Below are 19,294 nucleotides of genomic sequence, written 5' to 3'. Positions count from 1 at the left end.
GGACAGATGACCCACACTTCTTTCCTGCATTCAACCCTGAGTCTTCGGCATGGCTGCAAGGTGGCCAGCAGTTTCTGTCTCTCTGTGGTCACCTTCGAGATGTGTCCTGGAGGAGGCAAGGTGGAAAGATTTTAGGGTCAGATGAATCTCAGTCCAAATCGTGGCGCTACCACTAAATAGTTGTGTGGCCTTGAGATTATCAGTGGTTTCTGTTCTGCCTTCTGATTCTCATTGCCTGGGGAATCATCACACCCCTGCTCAGGGTTATGGTGGATGTTATATGGTTAAAGATATCTTGTGTGTATAGGACAGCTTGCCCAGCACCTGGTACATAGTAAATGTTCACTATGTGGAAGCTATACTTCTGTTGCAGCCTTGTGCACTTTCAATGCTGGACTCTTTCTTTATGCTAAAGTCACTCAGCCCAGCCGAAGGAGGCCCGCAATGGGACATGGAATCCTGGCTTCCTCTTCCTTCTTGGGGTCAGGGCTGTGGTCGCCCTGGAAGAACTGACATGAAGTCTGTAGCTTCTGGAGGTGCTAACCACTGAGAGCAGGATGGTTCTCATCTGCAGGCCCCTGCTAGCAGGTGTGAAGGTTCCATCTTTCCTCTTGGGTTTGTAATTCTCCCCCCAAGTCTCAGTCACTGTCTCTGGTGTACCACTTCCCTCTAGGGTTCAACCCACTTCTTTTCTCCCCCACCTCCCTCCGCTTTCCTCCGTGATGACACCACTGAGGAAGAGAAAGCTGTGCAGAGCTCCTCGCTGTCAGCTAGCTTTAGTTTCCCTCTCGGCACCATGACATCATCTGTACCCTGGAAATTCCACTCGCCCTCCAATGCCCTCACCTCCGTCCCAGGCCTCAGAGTTTCTATAAAGAGGGGTTCCCAGCTCAGGATCAGCACAGGACACAGAAGGGTTCTGAAGCTTCTGGGTGCTGCAGTCCAAGCGCCGGGCGAATCTCTCCTCTGCCAAGACCATGAAGCTCTGTGTGACTGTCCTGTCCCTCCTCGTGCTCGCTGCTGCCTTCTGTTCTCCGGCGCTCTCAGCACCAAGTAAGTCCACCCTTCTCGCAGCCCCCGAGTCAGGATGTAGAGAGAACTGACTTTTCTAGTTGATGCTGATCCAACAGTAGCATTCGGGGATGGGGCAAAAAGGAGCCAGGGAGATCTCTAAGTAGCCTGCTGTTAAATGCAGAGCCTAGTAAACAGTAATATTTAAGTTCCCGTTTTCATAAGAAAGAGCAACTCATAGGCTGGCTTAAGCAAGTCTCTGTCTCTCTGAGTGTCTTAGTTTCTCCATCTGTAAAATGAAAGGAAGTAAAGACATGTGATCTGAGACCCAATCCAGCCTCAACCTTGTAGAATTCTTTCATCTCTAGGATCCTCTGTTCAGAATAAGACTCCTACTCCAAGTGCGTGGGCTTGAATATAAGGGACTGCGTTGGGGGATCTGATGGATGTACGGGAATATCCCTTGAATATCTATGACTAGAAGCTAAAACGAAGAGCACCTTGTAGAACTTCGGTCTCACCTCGGTCTTTCTTTCCAGTGGGCTCAGACCCTCCCACGGCCTGTTGCTTCTCTTACACCCTGCGGCAGATTCCTCGCAGCTTTGTGATTGACTACTACGAGACCAGCAGCCTCTGCTCCCAGCCAGCCGTGGTGTGAGTATCAAACCTGGGCTTTTCAGGGAGGCAAGGGTGAGGGCAGGATTAAAGAAGGGGATTTATTTTGGGGGGGAGGGTGATTAAACAGTAAAATAAAAAAGATGACAGGAGATGTGGGCTGTTTCCTTAAAGCACGCTTAGAAAACACATGGAAAAGTCACTGATGGGGACAGCAGGAAATGAATGGGAAGGTTACATCGGCATTGATTGCAAAACTCATGGGTTCCTAATCTGGGTAACCCTAGAAGCCAGAGCTAAACCCCAGGGAGGAAGTTACAAGGAATCAGGTTCCAGCAGCCCCCCACTAGGCTGTGCAACATGAGCTAAGGATGGGGAATACCCAACACAGGCAAGGCCCCAAGGGATTCTTACCTGTCCACTCTTGGTTCCACAGATTCCAGACCAAAAAGGGCAGGCAGGTCTGCGCCAACCCCAGTGAGCCCTGGGTCCAGGAGTACATGGATGACCTCGAACTGAACTGAGCTGCTCCGAGCCCCGGGGCAGGTGTTCCGCAGGAAAGGTCACCTGAACCCGATGCTTCTCAGCGAGATGCACCCTCTCCATGCTCACGACTCCCCTCAGCAGACCCTGTTCCTTCTCTTAATTTAAGTTTTCAATTCTGTGCTGTGTTATTACTGTATCTGGTACTGTTCCCCGTTATTTATGTTTGTTTTACCAAAGGACACTTGTCCCCCATGGGGATGGCCTGCCACCACTGTCCCTCTGCTATTGTGAATACATGGGTAATGCAACTGATTTCAAGTGTTTTTGTAATAAAACTTTTTAAAAAATGTAGACCGTTTCTTTGTGCTTTGATTTGTAATAAAGGGAATTGCCTGGTATTATGAGTAGGGACAAACTGCAATTTCCAAACACCATAAGAATGAAAAATTACTGAGGATGGAATATGGGGCAAAATGTCTAAAGACACAAACCTCACTTAATACTTTTAGCAAGGAGGATTTTAATACCCTTATGAAGTAGGGACTATTAGTCTCAATTTTACCGATGACGGCATAGAGGCTCAAAGGTGCGGTGACTTGTTGAGGCTTGCATGTCTGCCTGGGGAGCACGGTGAAAGGATGACTCAAAAAGATATCTGTGCTGCTGCAGGACGTCTTGCGGGGAAGTCATAAATAGGAAGACGAAGTTGTTCAGAGTCAGAAAAATGGGCCTCCACTCCTCACTAGGGTTAAGAAAGTTATTTTGTTGAAGCAGAAACTGCTAGACAATACAGGACTCTGAGACCTCGGTTCCTTTCATCTTTTAATTTCAATTTTTTTTCTTCTCAAGTAAACATCTTACTTCTTTAACATAAAGCTAAACTCTTTGTACCAGTTTCTAGGCATGCAGAAGAAGGCCTCCCTGGTCTGGAGGGTTATAAAACATTCAGACCAGGACAAGACAATCATTAACTGCTTATCCAGTTTATCAAGGGAAAAAACCTCCAGGTGGACCATTAACTCTTGAATATACTTCTGGTCCCTAAATAATGGTCTAGGGTCTTGGAAAAGGGTCGAGGGATAGCAATGTGTGGGAAGACTGGGACGCCAAAGAAAGCTGTAAAAATGACAAGCTGGACATTCCAACTCTCACACTGATTGGTCAGAAATTACATACGTCTGGCCCCAAGCCAACCAAAAACGAATAGATCAATTCTAATAAAGACATAAACGGCTGTTATTCCCACTTTTGGGGGGCTCTTCACACCCCCCTCTCAGTGTCTATGCTGAGAGTTTTGTATTTCTATCCTCTAAAATAAACTTTGCCTATGTGAATGTTTGTGAATTTGTGAAGTTCAATTTTCAGCTCCGCGAACAAGAACTCAGTTTCCTGTTTCATTGTCTTATTGGACCTCAGTTTTCACACCTGTAAAATGGGAGTGATATTATTCACTTTGAAGAGCTGTTATGAAGTGATGTGCAAAGTGCTCATTAGGCAGCCTGGTACCTGGAAGATTCTCTTTCCCTCTCTGAATCTCAGATTGAGTGGACCTAGAGCCAAAGCAAATGCCAACTGTCGTCACGAGGACAAAAGAATAAACATCAGATTTGGTTCTGGAGTGTGGTGGGAATAATCCAAGGCCATTTCTCCTTGACAGTCCTTCAATCAAGCATTCTTATGACATGAGTCAGAGAGATCATGGGCTGAAATAGAATTATATGCACAATTAAGTCTTGATCCATAAGCTGGGAGGAAACTCTCAGACCATCTGGTCCAGCCCTATCATATTATGGAAACTGAGGAATAGGAAATGAGAAGTGACCTGTCAAGGCCACCCAGAAAGTGTCAAGGCCAGTCCCAGGTTAGTTCCCTTTTCTGAGCTCTGTGATATGCCACTGTGGTCCCCAAAAGGACAACTCATTGTGTAAGTAGGGTAAAGAGGGGGCTACCTCAAAATTGCTTGTGTTCTTTCTAACTGAACTATGGTTGATTCATAGCATTGTGTTTCAGGTGTACAGCAAAGTGATTCAGATTATACATATATATACATATATGTATATATTTAATTTGTTATATATATATATAAAATTCTATTTTCCATTATCAGTTATTACAAGATAATGAATATAATTTCTTATCTTATATAGTAAATCCTTGTTGTTTAGCTATTTGGTATATAGTAGTATATATCTGTTAATTCCATACTCCTAATTTACCCCTCCTCTCTCTCCCCTAACCTTTTGGTAACCATAAGTTTGTTTTCTATGTCTGGTGAGTCTGTTTCTGTTTTATAAATAAGTTCATTTGTACTATTATTTTTTTTAGATTCCACATATACGTGATCACATGGAGTATTTGTCTTTCTCCATCTGACTTCACTTAGTGTGATAATTTCTAGGTCTATCCACGTTGTTGCAAATGGCAATATTTCATTCTTTTGATGGCTGAGTAGTATTCTATTGTATATATGCACCGCATCTTCTTTTTCCATTCAGCTGTTGATGGACATTTAGGTTGCGCCCACGTCTTGGCTATTGTAAATAGCCATGGTAGGCTGAATAATGTCCCCCAAGATGTTCCTATCCTCATCTGCAGAACCTGTAAATAGTGTTGCTGTGAACCCTGGGATGCATGTATCTTTTCAAATTAAGCTTTTCATCTTTCCCAGACACACACCCAGGAGTGGGATTGCTAGGTCATACGGCAATTCTATCTTTAGCTTTTTGAGAAACCTCCATACTGTACTCCATAGTGTCTGTACTGATTTATGTCCCCATTAACTGTGTAAGAGGGTCCGCTTTTCTCCACATCCTCTCCAGCATTTATTATTTGTAGACTTCCGGATGATGGTCATTCTGACCAGTGTGAGGGGATACCTCATTGTGGTTTTGATTTGCATTTCTTGTTTGAGTGTTCTTAGTGTGATGGAAAAGCAGAACTGAGACTGTGTATCTCTCTGGGGCCAACAGACACGATTCCCTGCCTTGCCTGCCCTCAGTCACCCCCATCATCCCAGAGTTCCTGTAGAAACCTCCTTCGGATTCTGCAGGGACTGAGAGAAGGATGTTGGGGGCTGAATTGATCTGGTCTTGCCTTCTACTTTTGATCTTCCTACATCTGAGCTGTCCGATATGTAACCACGAGCTGCAAGTGACTATTTAAATGTCAATTAAATGTAATTTCAATTAAAAGAAAATTAAAGTTCTGGACTTTCCTATGGTAGAGTGGATGGGAGTATGCCTGCCAATGCAGAAGGCATGGTTTGAGCGCTGGTCCAGGAGGATTCCCCATGCCATGGAGCAACTAGGCCAGAGAGCCACAGCTACGGAAGGCTGCGTGCATAGAGCCCATGCTCTGCCACAGGAGAAGCCACTGCAATGAGAAGCCTGCACATCACAACTAGAGAGTAGCCCCCGCTCGTTGCAACTAGAGAAAGCCCGCGCTCGGCAATGACAACCCAGCACAACCAAAAATTCAAATAATGAATAAAGTTCGGTGCCTCAGTTACAGCTGTCACACTTTTAAACATGAATTACTTAATTTAGTTTTCGGCTGTTCTGGGTCTTCCTTGCTGGTGTAGATGTTCTCTCGTTGTGGTGAGTAGGGGTTACTCTGCGGTGGTGGTATGCAGGCTTCTCATTGTGGCGGCTTCTCTTGCTGTGGGCCTTGGGTTCTAAGGAGTGCAGCCTCAGCAGTTGTGGCTCATGAGCCCAGCTGCTGCACAGCATGTGAAATCCTCTCGGACTAGAAGTCGAACCCGTGTCCCCTGCATTGACAGGTGAATTCTTAACCACTGGACCACCAGGGAAGTCTGCCCTGGTCACCTCTCAAGGGCTCGCCAGCACTGAGCCGTGTGCCTATGGCTGCCATGTCGCATGGTGCAGATATACAGCATTCCCTTCACCATAGAAATTTCCACTGGACAGATATTCTCAGGGCCTAAAGGGGATGAAAGGAGAAGTTGGGGTGGCCTGGAAGGAAAGGACATGGTCTTTGGCAAAAGATACACAACACTAGTCTGAGGGAAGGGGTCGGGAGAGAGAATCCATGATCCCCAAGCCCAAGACAAGGTCTAGATCACCATGGTAGGCTGAATGATCGTCCCCAAGATGTTCACTTCCTAATCGCAAAACCTGTGAATATTGCCTCACATGGCAAAAAGGACTTTGTAGATGTGATCAAGTTAAAAATCTTGAAATGAGGAGGTTATCCTGGGTTATTTGTCTGGACTTTAAATCTAGTCTTATGTGTCCTTATAAAAGGGACGGAAGATCTAACTACAGAAGAGAAGGCAATATGAAAACAAAAGCAAGATACCATACCGCTGACTTTGAAGAAGGAGGAAGAGACCATGAGCCAAAGACTACAAAAAGAATACAATTCTAGAAGGCGGAAAAGGGAAGAAAAAGGTTTTTCTCCTAAAACTTCCCAAAGGAGCACAGCCCCCTTGGTGTCAGCTCAGTGAATCAGACTGTGGACTTCTGACTTCCAGAAGCTTAAGAGAATAACTGTGTGTTGTTTTAGAACACTGAATGTGTATGGTTTGTTACAGCAGCAGTAGGAAGCTAATACAGTCACCAATATCAGAGTCATTCACAACGACCCCCCACCCCCGCCCCAGCTCAGTGTGGAAGGAAATGGAACATTTATATAACATTTATATAATTTAATTAATTTATATAATTAAACATTCTTTATAGAATTATAAAGAAGCAATGGTTTTCCCAGTAGTCATGTACGGATGTGAGAATTGGACCATAAAGAAGACAGAACGCCAAAGAATTGATGCTTTTGAACTGTAGTGCTGGAGAAGACTCTTGAGAGTCCCTTGGACTGCAAGGAGATCAAACCAATCTCTCCTAAAGGAGATCAACCCTGAATATTCAATGGAATGACTGATGCTGAAGTTGAAGCTCCAATACTTTGGTCACCTGATGTGAAGAGCCATCTCACTGGAAAAGACCCTGATTCGGGGAACGATTGAGGGCAAGAGGAGAAGGGGGCAGCAGAGGATGAGATGGTAAGATGGCATCATTGACTCAATGGACATGAGTCTGAGCAAACTCTGGGAGATAGTGAGGACAGGGAAGCCTGGTGTGCTACAGCCCATGGGGTCGCAAAGAGTCAGACACAACAGAGCGGCTGAACAACAAGCTTCAAGTTTGTTTGAAGTTTGAAGACTGAAAGTGAGTCAAACTTCCCCACAGGAGAAACCCAGGGTAAAGTGGACACATTCCAGGGTGAAGAGCTATAATGAGGTGAGGCATCTAAAAAAAAGGTGCTGCTTCAGCAGCTGAGTATGAGTGCCAAAGCTTCACCAATGACTCCACACCCATCACATTAAGAGGAGTTTTTATTCTTCTTCAGACTCCGGGGGGGCCTCTGGGTGTCTTGCATTCCTAACTGGGAGGAATCCACCCTCTCCTTTGTCTACTGAAGCCCAGAGCAGAGCCATGGCTCATCACGGTTTCATTACTAGACAGAAGGCAGGGTTAGGGCCAGGATATGGATTTCCTCCCTCCCCTTGGAGCCCTTTCCCCACACCTCCCTGGCCCTGAGCAAGTTGGAAGGGAGGAGACTCCACTCCACTGAGGCCGGATCAGCAGGGAAGATGGCAGGAAGCCTGAACACCCTCGTGAAGAAATGCTTTACCAGGGAATTACAGATGAGAACACAGACTCCTTGTGCTGGGGCAACGTGGGACTTCACCTGTTGTGCAATATCAGACTTGGATTTCCCCCCCCTCCCCCTTTTCGTACAACTTCCTTTTCTCATCCAGAGGCCAGGGAGCTTGTATCAGCTTTCAAGACTGTCTGGTGGAGGTTTCTCTGGGTTTCCGGGTAGGGGCCAAAACAGATGAGGCAGGATGGGGGTGGGGAGCCACTGCTTGCCTAGCCTGTGCTTTCTGCTTTCCTGCAGTGACTGCCCCCTCTCACCCCTGTCTCCCTCTCTAGACGGCAGGAAGGCTATCATCTCCTGTTCTTATTTAGGCAAATTTTGTGTCCCCTCACTACCTCACCCCAGTCCCCAGAATCTCCTATAATCTGCTATGTTCTCATGACACAGGCATTTTCCTCCTAGGAGGCCGGGAGCTGAGCTCGCAGGAGCCAAGGATGTGACTTGAACTGCGGAGGGTGAAAGAAACCACAGCTCTTCCCAATGACAGGGCCAGCAGCCACAGGGCTGTCCTGAATTTGCACAGTTATCTTTTGCATATTCACCCTTCACAGACCCAGGAGTCTGGGTCCGGTCCGGGACTCTGCCCCATTTGACACTAAAGAGCCTCTTGATGAAAGTGAAAGAGGAGAGTGAAAAAGTTGGCTTAAAGCTCAACATTCAGAAAATGAAGATCATGGCATCTGGTCCCATCACTTCATGGGAAATAGATGGGGAAACAGTGGAAACAGTGTCAGGCTTTATTTTTCTGGGCTCCAAAATCACTTCAGATGGTGACTGCAGCCATGAAATTAAAAGATGCTTACTCCTTGGAAGAAAAGTTATGATCAACCTAGATAGCATATTCAAAAGCAGAGACATTACTTTGCCAACTAAGGTCCATCTAGTCAAGGCTATGGTTTTTCCTGTGGTCCTGTATGGATGTGAGAGTTGGACTGTGAAGAAAGCTGAGCACTGAAGAATTGATGCTTTTGAACTGTGGTGTTGGAGAAGACTCTTGAGAGTCCCTTAGACTGCAAGGAGATCCAACCAGTCCATTCTGAAGGAGATCAGCCCTGGGATTTCTTTGGAAGGAATGATGCTAAAGCTGAAACTCCAGTACTTAGGCCACCTCATGCGAAGAGTTGACTCATTGGAAAAGACCCTGATGCTGGGAGGGATTGGGGGCAGGAGGAGAAGGGGACAACAGAGGATGAGATGGCTGGACGGCATCACTGACTCGATGGACGTGAGTCTGAGCGAACTCCGGGAGTTGGTGATGGACAGGGAGGCCTGGAGTGCTGCAATTCATGGGGTCGCAAAGAGTCGGACACGACTGAGCGACTGAACTGCACTGAACTGAAGCTCCTCAGAGCCCAGCAGGCTTCTTGGAAAGGCTGGCAGCCTTCCTGGGTTGTTCCTTCACCCTGCCAGCTCTGACTACAGTCCACCCTCTCTCCATGCAGGGATGAGACCTATTAAGGCTATTCTCAGATGTCTCATTTTTCAGCTCACATCTTTCCTTTATCCTCTCACTAGTGTACATCTTATTTTTCTCTCCCAATATGTGGGAGGAAAGCTAGCTCTGAAATCATGAATTTTAAAAACACATCTATCATTTATGCTATCAACCCTATGTCTGGTTTCTTTCAGGGCTTGGCCTTATTCCCATCCTCCCACCTCCATCCAAATCCTATTCTCCCACCAAAGCCCAGATCTTGAAATAGGAAACTTGTGCTTTCCGAACTAGTGAGTCCAGTCTGAAGGAAAATCCCCTGAGGAATTCAGCTGACTTGCTTCTCTGAGCTGTGTCCACCCTCCCCCCAAGGCCAGGGAGTCTAGCTTATAATTGACTGCTTGCAACACAGGGAAATGGGTATGAGAATAAGGAAGTAGGGGAGGGAGGGAAGGCAACTTGCAAATTCCTCCAAATATGATCTGTTCCACACTTAAAGTTATGCAGAAAGGCAGCAGGCCCACAGGTGTTGAGAAAATGTCTTTGGTCAGATCTGTGCCATCTGACTTTTTAAATTTCATCATCTCTGACTTAACAAGGTCTCACGCTCTCTTACACAATGCCTTGGTGTTCATTCTCGGCTCTTCATGAAACAGGATAAAGATGACACAGATATAACATGAACAAGATCTGGGGCTGGGGGGCTGAGTGTGCAGTTGGGTGTTTAAAGGATTTGGCAGCATTGGGAAATGACTCTCTGGAATATGTAATTGCAGGAAAAAATAGAATTTCAGGAAATTCAGGAAGACTGAACAGAGAAGCTGCTGTAGTCTCAAGGTCTCTCATGTCATCCTGAAAAAAAAAGAAAAATGAAATATGACTTTGATAGCTGCAAGTACAACAGGTGGATTTGTTGCCGGAAGGGCAGACCGATTTCAGGGCCTGACATTGGGCTCTTGTCTAACACTCAGAAATGCACTATCTAAGGAGACACCTACTGACAAAGTGAGAGATTTTGGGGGGCAGAGAGCAGCAGGGTAAGGGACCCAGGAGAATTTCTCTGCCACATGGCTCGAAGTCTCAAGGTTTTACGGTAATTGTGTTAGTTTCTGCGTTGTCGCGGGCCAATCACTCTGACTCAAGGTCCTTAGTGACATGCATGTCATTCAGCCAAGATGGATTCCAGTGAGAAGGATTCTGGGAAGTTGGCAGGACATTTGGACTGACATCTCCTCCCTTCCTTTACCGTTCTTAAATGTTTCCGTTTGGTGGTAACTTGTTAGTTCCACATTCCTCATCAAGATCTCCTGTTTAAGATAACTCACGCAGCATGGTTACAAGTATATGACTGGCTGAGTCCCTTTGCTGTTCACCTGAAACTATCACAGCGTTGTTAATCGGCTATAGCCCAGTACAAAATAAAAAGTTCAAAAAAATAAAAATAAAATCACTTATGTAAGTGGTTACTGTGGTGCCTGGCCAGGGCAGTGGTTTCAGTCAGTGGTTCCCCAAGCATGTTTTACAGACTGAGAGTAAGTGAACCAAAACTTGGGTGCTCCCTTGCACGTAGTAAAGCCATTCTACAGACACCAGGTTACGGGGAAAGAAAGTGCAGTGTTCAATGTGAGGCGCCATACAAGGACGGGACAACAAGTGCTCAAGAAGTCTGAACTCCCCGATGGATGTCAGCAAAGCCTTTTAAAAGGAGGGGAGTCCCAGGGGTGGGGTTGTGATCAGCTCGTGCACAATTCGTTGGTTAATGTGAGGGTGTTGCAGAGGTTAATATTATCAACCCTGAGGCTCCCATAGGCCTGGGGACTATGTGCTCATGGTCATTAAGTAGCTAATTTATTCCCATTGGTAGTGATTTTAGCATGTGTACAGCAACTCAGCAAATGTGCGTCAGATACTATATCTATGTACTTTGAAGAGGAGATGGGGCTTCCCAGGTGGCACAGTGGTAAAGAATCTGCCTGCCAATGAAGGAGACACAGGTCTGATCCCTGAGTTGGGGAGATCCCCAGGAGAAGGAAATGGCAACCTTACTCCAGTATTCTTGCCTGGGAAATCCCATGGACAGAGGAGCCTGGTGGGCTACAGCCCATGGGGTCGCAAAGAGTCGGACATGACTAAGCACTCACTCACTTGGAGAGGAGCTAAAGCAGAGGATATGGGGGAAGGGTTTGTCTTGGGAAGCCCCCACGGGGTCCTGGCTCAGACACAGGAGGACATCTAGGAATTCCCAAGGTTTCCACTCAGTCTTCTCCTTTAATTGTTCATTTGTGTCTTACGAAGGCTGCAGACACCTGGTCTTTTCAAATGACAATATGTCATGAGAACTTAGCAAATCCCCAAATTTGTGACTGTCACTTGAGTACTAGAAATCCACTTTTTATAGGAACATCATTTTTTTTGTTTTTCACAAAGAAATCAAGATTTTAATCAGGTAGGTAAAGTGCTCCTCATTTTCAGGCTCATGAACAGCATCTGGAGTTTTCTGGACCCCACCCTCGGAGATTCCACAGCAGTGAGTCTGGGGAGGATTTGAAGTGTTCACAAGGCATCATTTCTTCGAGTCTCATTTCTTCACCTGGGACATGGAGATATCAGTGGAAGCAACCCCACAGGCTTGTGAGCTTTCATGGCGATTATGGGTCTAAAGTATAAGCTCAGGACCTGCCAGACAGTCATGTGCTTAATAAAGGTCAAGTATTGTTATAATTCTCAGAGAAAGTCCCTCCTTCACAACATTGCAACATCTGTTATTACAATGAGTAGTCAACAAGACATTATAGACCATGATTATCCTTTGCTTCATACTGGGAACTTGACGTGCTAGAGTAGCAGGCAAATTATGTTGTGTTATATAATTTCTGCCAATTAAGTTCTTTTACCATAGTGAGAATTCTTTGCCTCATATTCCCAATTTGGATATATCCCAAGGGGAGTATAGGACTACACAGCTTGAGATAGTCCATTAAAAATTTAAGGGAGGAGGGGTAAATTAGGAGTTTGATAATCACTACTATATAAAAAATAGATAAATAACAAAGACCTACTGTATAGCACAGGGAACTATATTCCATATCTTGTAATAACCTATCACGGGAAGGCATTTGAAAAGAACAGATATGTATGTATAATGGCTTGCCTGATGGCTTAGTGGTAAAGAACCCACCTGCAAATGCAGCAGGCATGGGTTCAATCCCTGGGTCAGGAAGATCCCTGGAGAAAGAAATGGCAACCCACTCCTGTAGTCTTTCTTGGGAAATCCCAAGGACAGAGAAGCACGGCAGGCTACAATCCATGGGGTCACAAAGAGTTGGACTGTACCCAGGGACTAAAACAACAGCAATGTATAACTGAATCACTTTGCCGTGATTCAGCAAAGTAATGCAACATTATAAATCACCTGTACTGAAGCCTTCCCTGATGGCTCAGTTGGTAAAGAATCCGCCTGCAATGCAGGAGACCTGGGTTCGATTCCTGGGTTGGGAAGATCCCCTGGAGAAGGGAAAGGTTACCCACTCCGGTATTCTGACCTGGAGAATTCCATGGACTGTATAGTTCATGGGGTCGCAAAAGAGTCAGACACGACTGAACGACTTTCAGCTTCACATACTTAAGAAAAGCATAAACAGGACTTCCCTGGTGGCTCAGTGGTAAAGAATCCACGAGACGTGGGTTCAAAACCTGATCTGGGAGGATCCCATGTGCCAGTTGCAGAGCAACTGTCCATGGGCCACAACTATGGAGCCCGAGCTTAGAGCCCATGGGCTGCAGCTCCTGAAGTCCGTCGCCTGGAGCCCAAGCTCTGCGACAAGAGAGTAGCCCCCACTTGCTGCAACTAGAGAAAGGCCTGAGTAGAAACGCAGACCTGGAAGAGCCAAAAATAAATAGTAAGTTGCAAGTAGGTAAATAAAATCTGAAAAACTTCAACTCGGAGAAGAAAGACGATGAATGTACTGGGTCAGTGTGTGAGAAATCCACGTCTCCTTCGCTGTGGGAGGAAGTGTAAATGGTACGGTCTTTTTTTTTTCCCCTTTCAGTTGTATTGAGATATAATTGACATACAGCACTGTATACATTTAAAGTGTAAAACAATGATTTAACTTACATCCATTGTGAGACGATTATCACCAGAAGGCTAGTGGACATCCATCATCTCCAGAGATACAATAGTAAAGGAGTAGAAAGAAATATTTTCCCTTCTGATAAGAACTCTTAAGATCTACTCTCTTAACCTTTGTTTGTAAAGTGTAGCTCTGTTAATTATTTTTATCATGTTGTTTGGTCACTAAGTCATGTCCCACTCTTTGTGAACCCATGGACTGCAATACCCCAGGCCGCCCTGTCCCTCACCATCTCCTGGAATTCACCCACGTTCATGCCCATTGAATCGGTGATGCCAACAAACCATCTCATCCTCTGCTGCCCTCTTCTCCTTTTGCCTTCAATCTTGCCCAGCATCACGTTGTATATTATTACATATCCTTAATACTTACTTAAAACTGAAAATTTGTACCTTTTGACTACCCTTATCTAATACTCCCAACACCTTGCCTCTGGTAGCTACAAATCTGAATGCTTTTTCAATGAATTTGTTTGTTTTTGAAGTATAATTGACCTACAATACTATGTTAGTTCCTGAGACAAGATAGTGATTCAATATTTCAATATGTTTCAAAATGACATCAGGAAAAGTCTAGTTGTCACCTGTCACCATACAAAAAAAAAAATTACCTAATTATTGACTATATTCTCCACACTGTATATTTCATATCTGCAAAGAAACTTAGGTGCCCATCAATAGTGAAATAAAGTGTGAGATATACATGTATGTGCATTACTGAACCATAAATTGCATAGTCTTTTTGGAGGACAATTTGGCAAATATCTTGTATCTTTTCAGTAGATGGCTCCTTTGCATCCTTTGTATTTTCATGTTTAGGCATCTATTCTGGAGAAATACTGATATATAATTGTGTATATAATTATACGTATATATGTGTGATATATAATTGTATATATATATATGCATTGCAAAGTGTATGATACATATCCATAAGAAATTGTTTGATGACAAAAAACCCCAAACCTGCTAAATGTCTTAGCAATTAACGTTTGGCCAAATGAATTATAAACTATTCATAAAATGGAATTTTAGATAGTAGCTATTTTTTTTTTTTTAAAGAGAAGATACTCACCTGGAAAGCTCTTCAAGATATCACATTAACTGCATAAAGCAAAATAGTACATATAACTTAATTTCTACAAAAAAAGTATGTGTTTATATACACACATTAATATATGCAAAAGCACAGGAAAAGAGCTTTGAAGAATACGAAGCAAACTGTAATATTGATTACTTCCTGAAAGGTTACTCGGGATATATCTGTATTGTTGGAATTATTTACCACAATCATGTGTTTGTTGTGTGAAAATGAACTTTGACAGATTATGTTAACTCAGGGATAGTCATGGTATCTCAGTCCCTTTTGGGGAGATATTCTTGGCAAGTCCTCTCCTTGCCAACAGTGCTGCTCCAGAGAATGCTCCTGCAAGCTCTTTGGAGCTGTCCAGCCCTGGCCCCACGATCAAGGCCACAATACATGGCAGCCCGGGGTCCAGCCAGTCGTCATGGGTTTGGATCTGGGCTTGCCCTTTGCTATGATCTGTGCTGCGTGGCACCATTGACCTCCAACCTGGACTTAGCTTTCTCTCTAGGGACCCTGGTCCCTCCTTCAGACTAAGGAGTCATTCCTGGCTGCTTGTGCCCTTTGAGCCTACAGAGATTCTGAGATGCTAATGTGAGCTCACTGCCTGAGATGGACAGGCTGAGCCCCCTCTTGGCTGACTTAGTCTTTCTCTGCCCAGGCCTCCCCACAGGAGGTCTTAAGATGCTTGTCTGACCTCTGACCACCAAGGACAAAGCAGACTTTCTCTTCACTCCCACTGTCATTGGGGGTGTATCTGCACACACCTTTCTCAGAGATTTTGTAACTGAGATGGGAAAGTGGGCTAGGCTCCTTGCACAAGCCCCTGAGGACGTTTTTGTGTCTTTCTGCTGTAGTTCTGCTCATGTAGGGCGACCACACAACCTTCTCTCCAGAAACTTCTTGGTATGGAGCAGGGTAGCCTCAGAGACCACCAGACACCAAGATCGGCCGTGCCTCTCAGCTCTCAAGGGCCCTGCCCAGCTCGTGGTCTTGAACCTCCATCTCCTTAGATGAGTGACTTTTTCACTCTCACTGTGGTTCCACCCTCAGCCATGGGGGCAGCTCCAAGGCACACATTCACCCTCCTTGCGTAACTGGAGCTGCAAGAGACCCCAGAAGGGCCCTGACAAACAGCACCTAGCTTAAGCTCTTACTCTGATCATGCAATTTACACGGAGAAAATTCTTTTATTTGGCTATGGTTCCTAGAGACACTGGGAAATCAGGGCTAAGAAGTAATGGAGTAATGACTGAAGAGCTAAAACATGTTCCTGAGCTTTTCAGTTTAATATTTGCCTCTCCTAGAACCCATTCCCTAGTCTGAGAAACCAGTTGTGAAATAGAACAAGGAAATTAGAACAAGGACACTCCCTTGAGAGCTTACATTTTAATACTCTTCCTGCTCTGCTGCCTCCCACCCCACCCTCCTTTCTGGTGACACTGAGAGTATAAATTATAGCTGGGCTCTGCCCCTGCATCACACCAGAGGCCAACATGAAGACAGGCACTATCTTTGTTCTGCTGGCTTTCATCATCATGGGGCTGGGGGTGACCTGGGCTCAGAAGTCTCCTGTCAAAGGTAAGGGTGCTGAGGGGACCCTAGCCGACAGCAGAGAAGGCTCAGAGCCCAGTGCTAAATGTGGGAATGGTTTGGCCTGGAAGCAACTGCATCCCCTCACGCATTTCCCTTCATCTAAATGAGAGTTCACCCTGCGTTTCCCATGGTCCTTCTCAGATTGGGTTGGGTCTGATTGGAAGTCATGGGCCGAGTGTGGCGTTCTCTCTATTAGGACCCTTGCCCAGATGTGGGACTCCACACGGGGCTATGGGACAAACTCATACGGACTCACACACGTGAGCGGGGAGCTGGAGACCTCTGTGAGCAGAGACTTCTCTAAGATCTGCTTATGAGGCAGGAAAAAGAGGGTTATGACTGGGAAGGTGTCTTGTCCTCTGGGACCATGCAGACTTTGGAGCAGGGAGAACTTTCTGCTGAGGCCAGACCGTGGGCTGAAGAGTAAGAGTGGAGAAGTCAAGGCTGCGGGAGGAGTCTTGCCAGCGACGAGGGCTTCAGGGCTCCAGCAGCCGTTCTCAAGCCTGTCTTGGTGACTATTCCAGACTGCACAAAACCATCCTGTGTTTCAGGACGACAGAGACCTGGATTCTGCCCAGAGGTGCCCAAAGGTACTGTGGGAATTTGTGCTGAAATGTGCTCAGGAGATGAGTCCTGTCCCAGGGGAATGAAATGCTGCAGCAATGGGTGTGGTCACGTCTGCCAAATGGCTGTCTTCAGAGTGAGTACAAATCAACCATGCACTGGCCAAGGACTCCCCAGGGCACTTTGCTGGTGCAGAGGGCTGCTCGCATGTTTGCTGCATGTGAGAGTCTGGAAGATTCTGGGAGAAAAGGGCTAGAAATATGGCAAAAGGACAGCTGGTTGCACGATCTGAGGTCTTCTCTTAGAAGAGGAGCCCTATCCCAAGACAGCCCTGATGGGTTCAGTTGAGAAAAGTATCCGTGAGCCCAGATGCACAGGTCACTCTTTACCAGGAGTTTCTCACTTTCCTTCTCCTCCCTCACCAAAGCGGCTTAACGCGTCCTGGAAAATGGGTCATCCTGGGAGGAGGAAGAAAGGGAAAAGGAAGCCCAAGTATCTCCTGTGTCGGATACACATTGTGCTGGAATTGAAGTAAAAAGACAAGAACAACATGGGTCAGGAGAGAGATCTCGATAAATAATTGCAACCTAGTGCGAGGAGTGCCCCAAAGAGAGTTCGCCTGAAATCTGCGGGATCAAAGAGAGGAGTTATTGACTTTGCTTGGGAGGAGAGAGATTGGGAAAGTTGTCAGAGAGTGGAGAACGTCAAGGGAGAGCATAAAGGATGCATGAAGTCAGCAGGAGGAAGGTGGGGCAGCTGAGAGAGTGGGAGGAGTGTCGACCTGCCCCAGTGGAGAAGAGAAAGCCATGGTGGTAGGAAGGGATTGTAATATCTCAGAGGGTGGTGGTGGGAAATCCACACCAGAGGCCAGAGAGGAGTGAGCTTCCTGCTGAAGAGTTTGGTAAACTGCTGGATGCTTCTAATGAATGTCATGATCAAATTTGTATTTTAGAAGGGTGGCTCTGGTGGCCACGGGAAAGTTGGACAGAAGGTTTATTGAGCATGCCTGGAGACCAGCTGCAGAAGATTTCTCACGAATCCATGAATTCGAAGCTTGTCATAACTACAAGACTTTCACATCTATTCCCGACTCTTTTCTATGCCTGGAATTGTAGCCCTGGAAGATGAAGATCTAAAGTGGTGGGATGACTGTTCTCTAAAGAGCCTGTGTGGAAAATAAACTAAATCTGTGGCATAGTTTGGGCTGTGTCCTTCTTTCCATGCAGGCATTCTGGTGGCCCCTCCATGGCTTAACAGGACCACATGTGTATTCTGCAGTGAGCCCATGAATACAGGACACTCAGGATACAAATGGACCAGAGGCAAGTCCCCTCCCCCCACCCCCCGCCTAATTTCAGTCCCCTCCCACTTAGTTTCATTCCTCCAGAGGAGCCTGGTGAGCCACAGTCCACAGGGTTGCGATGAGTTAGATGTGACTGAACAACAAACACTTTCACTTTTATCTCTATGTACCTAGACAGGGTCGAAGGTCTGAGAATACTTTTTCAAGTGTTCTGTGAAAATGATTTTGGTCAAGCATAAAAAATAAATAACTATGACTATGTAGCAGGCCTGTTAGAGCAGACTTTATTAGGGCAAGACTTGGAAGGAACAGTGCGGGCGATACCCTATTCTAAGCCAAGGCACCAACATCTATCGGGACTTGATGCCTAATTCTAGGAGGGTAAGCCTGATCTTTGGCCTGTGGAACTTGGGCTGACATGAGTTGGGAAATGCCAGCTCTTGTCTTGGAGTGATTTGGAGTCAGGATACAGTTATGAGAAAGGCTTTGTGGATGGGGCTTTGGATTCAGACTTTTCCTGAGGAAAGGGATAATACTTGGTCTCCCACAGATTCTGGCAAAAATGATAGTCTGGACTGCCTGCTTGCAAGCTTTCTCTCTTCCAGCTCTCTATTCACTTCTTCCCACTAAGATCCCCCTACTTTGCCCACCGAGTCTGCTCTTCCATATCTGTATGTCCCTGTCACCAACTCTGCTCTTGCTTCTCATATAGCACATCTTAGAACCCCAATGCCCATGGCCTCACCAGTCTGTGCATTGGAATGAGGGCATAATAGCCCTGAAATCATCTTTCAGTGGCTGGCCATTCCCATTTCAAAGGATTCCATGCTCATGTCTCCCTTGGTCATTCATGGGGGTTCATGACCATACCACTAAAATGTTCTCAAACATTTATCTGCCATACTGACTGACCTTCCCCTGCAAAGATATTTGAGGATGGCGTCCTATAACTTCCACTTAGGTTTCTCCCTTCCAGGTAGCCCAGATGTCCCTAGAAAGTCTTTTGCTTTTTAGTAAACTTCTCATGTTTCTCACCTGCATTTACTTTTTCCTTTTCAGCAGGGGCTAGGAGTGTGTGCTCTGCAGCATGTGAGATTTTAGTTCCCCTACTACAGATTGAGCTCATTTTCCCTGCCCTGCAGGCATGAAGTCTTAACCATGGGACCACCAAGAAAGTCCCTCACCTGCATTTAAACTGTCTTAATACTTAAGAGAACGGAGAAGGCAATGGCACCCCACTCCAGTACTCTTGCCTGGGAAATCCCATGGGGGGAGGAGCCTGGTGGGCTGCAGTCCATGGGGTCGTGAAGAGTCACACTGAGCGACTTCACTTTCACTTTTCACTTTCATGCATTGGAGAAGGAAATGGCAACCCATTCCAGTGTTCTTGCC

At 45.8% G+C, this 19,294-nt stretch overlaps 1 protein-coding gene across 1 annotated transcript; it reads left to right on the top strand.

Moving 5' to 3' along the window:
- Positions 745-2,463, top strand: LOC102180880 (C-C motif chemokine 4). The gene is made up of 3 exons (XM_005693171.3): positions 745-1,053; positions 1,551-1,665; positions 2,063-2,463. Exons 1-3 carry the CDS (start codon positions 978-980, stop codon positions 2,148-2,150), a joined length of 279 nt encoding a protein of 92 aa, XP_005693228.1. The 5' UTR covers positions 745-977; the 3' UTR covers positions 2,151-2,463.

Source organism: Capra hircus, chromosome 19 (genome assembly GCF_001704415.2).
Source record: "Capra hircus breed San Clemente chromosome 19, ASM170441v1, whole genome shotgun sequence".
In the NCBI taxonomy this organism is placed as follows: domain Eukaryota; kingdom Metazoa; phylum Chordata; class Mammalia; order Artiodactyla; family Bovidae; genus Capra; species Capra hircus.
This window is presented reverse-complemented; position numbering and strand designations above follow the sequence as displayed.

Bases quoted from the DNA above. Each gene is read 5' to 3' on its own strand.
- LOC102180880 (XM_005693171.3), top strand. From the start codon at position 978: ATGAAGCTCTGTGTGACTGTCCTGTCCCTCCTCGTGCTCGCTGCTGCC. The intron at 1,054-1,550 runs GTAAGTCCACCC...CTTTCTTTCCAG, and splicing joins TCCGGCGCTCTCAGCACCAA to TGGGCTCAGACCCTCCCACG. The intron at 1,666-2,062 runs GTGAGTATCAAA...TTGGTTCCACAG, and splicing joins TGCTCCCAGCCAGCCGTGGT to ATTCCAGACCAAAAAGGGCA.